This window comes from Bison bison, unplaced genomic scaffold (genome assembly GCF_000754665.1).
Source record: "Bison bison bison isolate TAMUID 2011002044 unplaced genomic scaffold, Bison_UMD1.0 scf7180017864158, whole genome shotgun sequence".
Taxonomy (NCBI): Eukaryota; Metazoa; Chordata; class Mammalia; order Artiodactyla; family Bovidae; genus Bison; species Bison bison.
The window spans coordinates 3,406,866-3,410,158 of NW_011494730.1; the positions used below are offsets into that span (position 1 = coordinate 3,406,866).

Sequence of the window (3,293 nt, forward strand, 5' to 3'; positions counted from 1 at the left end):
CCCTGCGAACCCACCCAGACGAAAGCTGCCTCTCTCCCAGTGCCCTGTGGCGGAAACCTCACGGAGCGCAGGGGCACCATCCTGTCCCCCGGCTTCCCTGAGCCCTACCTCAACAGCCTCAACTGTGTGTGGAAGATCATGGTCCCGGAAGGCGCTGGCATCCAGGTAGGAGCCAGGGGGAGACTTCGCAGCCTGTCTCCAGCCCCTCAGGGCAGGGACGCAGTGGAGGCCCACAGTCAGAAAAACACAACAGCTCCCAGCTCAGGAAAAATGAGGTGTGGGAGCTGGCTGGGCCGTAGGGGAAGTCGCCGAGAGGAGGAGGTGGGCCTGGAGGTGGAGTGTGAAGCCTGGGAGGAGTCACAGGAGGTGTTTTTCAAGTGAAGGGTACTGTTCTTAAGATTTTTCTGGGAGTTGGGAGAGGAGGCATTGCAGGTGAGGGGAAGGCGCAAACCGACAGGCACCCCCTCACACACATCGGGGGTGTTGCGCCCGCAGCCCGAGGCAGCAGCAGAATCGGGGCCAGACTGGTGCGTGCGGATGCGAGCAGGTGGAGGACCCCCAGGACGGCTGCTGCTCCTGGGAGGAGGGGGACAGCCCGCAAGGCCGACAGAGAGAAACCACAGGGACTCCCGGTGGACAGGTCCACCCAGGGGTGGGTTACTGGCTCGCAGCTGCAGGATGTCTGGAGACAGGACAGTGAGGAAACTCAAGGAGTATTGGAGAGATGAGGAGGAGGCTAGTCACCCCAAAGTAGCCCTACACCCTGGACTGTCCTTTCCTGCTTCTCTGCCTGACAAAGCACCCCACTGTCATGCAACCATCCCACCTCTCTCTCCCTCAATGAACTCCTTGGGAACAGGGATCGCGTCTTCCTTTTATCAGAGTTCCCAGCACAGTGTGATCCGGATGAGGTGCTCAGTAATTGAATTAACTACATGAAAGGAGGAGGGGGAAGGGAGTGGGGAAGAGAGGGTTGCCTAACAGTTCACTCCCCCTGCCTTCCCAGATTCAAGTCGTCAGTTTTGTCACAGAGCAGAACTGGGACTCCCTGGAAGTGTTTGATGGTGCAGACAACACTGTTACCATGCTGGGGAGCTTCTCAGGTGAGACGGGCTCCCAGGGACCTGGACTCGCAGGGCAGCAGCAGAATTATTATTATCATTATTGAAATAGGATTCATATGCCGTAAAATTTATCATTTTTAAGTGTACAATTCAGTGGGTTTTAGTATATTCACAAGGTTCTACGACCATCACCACTATCCAATTCCAGGACATTGGCATCAGCCCCAAAAGAAACCAGGTACCCATCTGTACACACTCACCATTGTCCTGTTCACCACCACCCCCTGGCAACGACTAACATACTTTCTGTCTCTTTGGATTTGCTTGTTTCAGACATTTCATCTAAGTGGAGTCCTACAATTTATGGCCTTCTAGGTCTGGCTTCTTTCATTCAGTGTAATGTTTTCAAGGGTCGACCCTTCACTGTGTGGACAGACCACATTTCATTCATCCACTCATCAGTTGAAGGACATTTGGTTGTTTCCACTCATTGGCTAATTATGAATAATGTTGCTGTGGACATTCACATACAAGTTTCCACAGGAACATGTTTTCAAGTCTCTTAGGTATATGTATACCTAGGAGTGGAATTCCTGGGTCATATGGTGATTCTGTATATAATTGTTTTGAAGGACTGCCAGCAGACTGGCCACACCATTTTCCATTCCAGCAGTGGACTTCAAAGTATTGTGTATGATTTTGCCCAAAGGCCAGGGCAATTTATCTCCGTCTCGTAGGCCCCAGAACTCCCTGTTGCCAAGATCTAGGAGTGAGTCGCATGCCCCAGGTAAACTGTCTACAGTGCCTGGATGGCCCAGAGAATTATTCATGTCAGAATCACTTTGAAGACACCTGGCAGGGGACCACACTCATAGGCCCCCGAAGGAGGTCACCTGCTGCCGGCATGTGGCGTGGTCACTGCTCTTTTGCTAGAAGTGGTTCAGAGTCTCTCCTCCTGTAGGTATTAGAGACCCCGCACTCTGAGGGGAGCTAATTTGTCATTCAGTGGGCTTGATAGCTGGGACACGTGGGGACCTCGGGATCAGAACCCCAACAGGTTGCAACAGGGGTGGTGCCCAGGGGTGGGAGAGGCTAAGCCTGATTGGTCCCTGTTTCCTTGCCCAGGAACAACCGTGCCTGCCCTACTGAATAGCACCTCCAACCAGCTCTACCTGCATTTCTACTCAGACATCAGTGTGTCTGCAGCCGGCTTCCACTTGGAGTACAAAAGTGAGAATCCAGGGTCTCAGAGTGTGCAGGGTTCAGGGTGGGAACTGACAGGGCCTGAGTTCCCCATGAGGAACCGGGGGTTGTTCTGGGGCTGTGTGTTCTCTACCCTGCTGAAGCCTCACACAGACCTAAATGAGGATGCTCAAGCTCAGAGAAGGTCAGAAACAGCCAGGAAGCAGTGAAGCCAGGGTTCTCACCCAAGGGTCTGTTATGCAGAAACCTGTGTGCTCCCTCTGAGTCCCCACAGGAACGGGAAGGGGCCCAGGATATTATTTAGAGAATAATGGAGGTGTAAGGTGCTCTGGTCTAAAAGCTGGCCTCTCTGAGCTCTGGTCAGTGATGCAGCTGTCCTTGAATTTCCTCTTCTTGTTGCAGACTTTACTCCTCTCCCATCAGATTTCTCCCTCTATCCTCAAAACCTTACATCCTGGCTTCCAGCATCCCCAAGTGATCACAACTAAAAGCCCTCGAAGAAAAGGGTTACAGGGAGAGAGAGAAGTACAAACAATTGGGCATAAGATAGGCTCAAGGATGTATTGTACAACACGGGGAATAGAGCCAATATTTTATAATAATTGGAAGTGAAAGATCAGATCAGTCGCTCAGTCGTGTCCAACTCTTTGAGACCTCATGAATCGCAGCATGCCAGGCCTCCCTGTCCAACACCAACTCCTGGAGTTCACTGAGACTCACGTCCACCGAGTCAGTGATGCCATCCAGCCATCTCATCCTCTGTCGTCCCCTTCTCCTTCTGCCCCCAATCCCTCCCAGCATCAGAGTCTTTTCCAATGAGTCAACTCTTTGCATGAGGTGGCCAAAGTACTGGAGTTTCAGCTTTAGCATCATTCCTTCCAAAGAAATCCCAGGGCTGATCTCCTTCAGAATGGACTGGTTGGATCTCCTTGCAGTCCAAGGGACTCTCAAAAGTCTTCTCCAACACCACAGTTCAAAAGCATCAATTCTTCGGCACTCAGCCTTCTTCACAGTCCAAATCTCACA

At 52.1% G+C, this 3,293-nt stretch overlaps 1 protein-coding gene across 1 annotated transcript in view; it reads left to right on the top strand.

The window, feature by feature from the left end:
- CSMD2 (CUB and Sushi multiple domains 2) overlaps window positions 1-3,293 on the top strand; it is a 655,591-nt gene that overhangs the window by 538,953 nt on the left and 113,345 nt on the right. Inside the window, exons 36-38 of the mRNA XM_010841252.1 lie at window positions 41-165; window positions 1,007-1,103; window positions 2,190-2,294. Of these exons, the coding sequence (XP_010839554.1) occupies window positions 41-165; window positions 1,007-1,103; window positions 2,190-2,294 (327 nt within the window). The remainder of the gene's footprint in view (window positions 1-40; window positions 166-1,006; window positions 1,104-2,189; window positions 2,295-3,293) is intronic.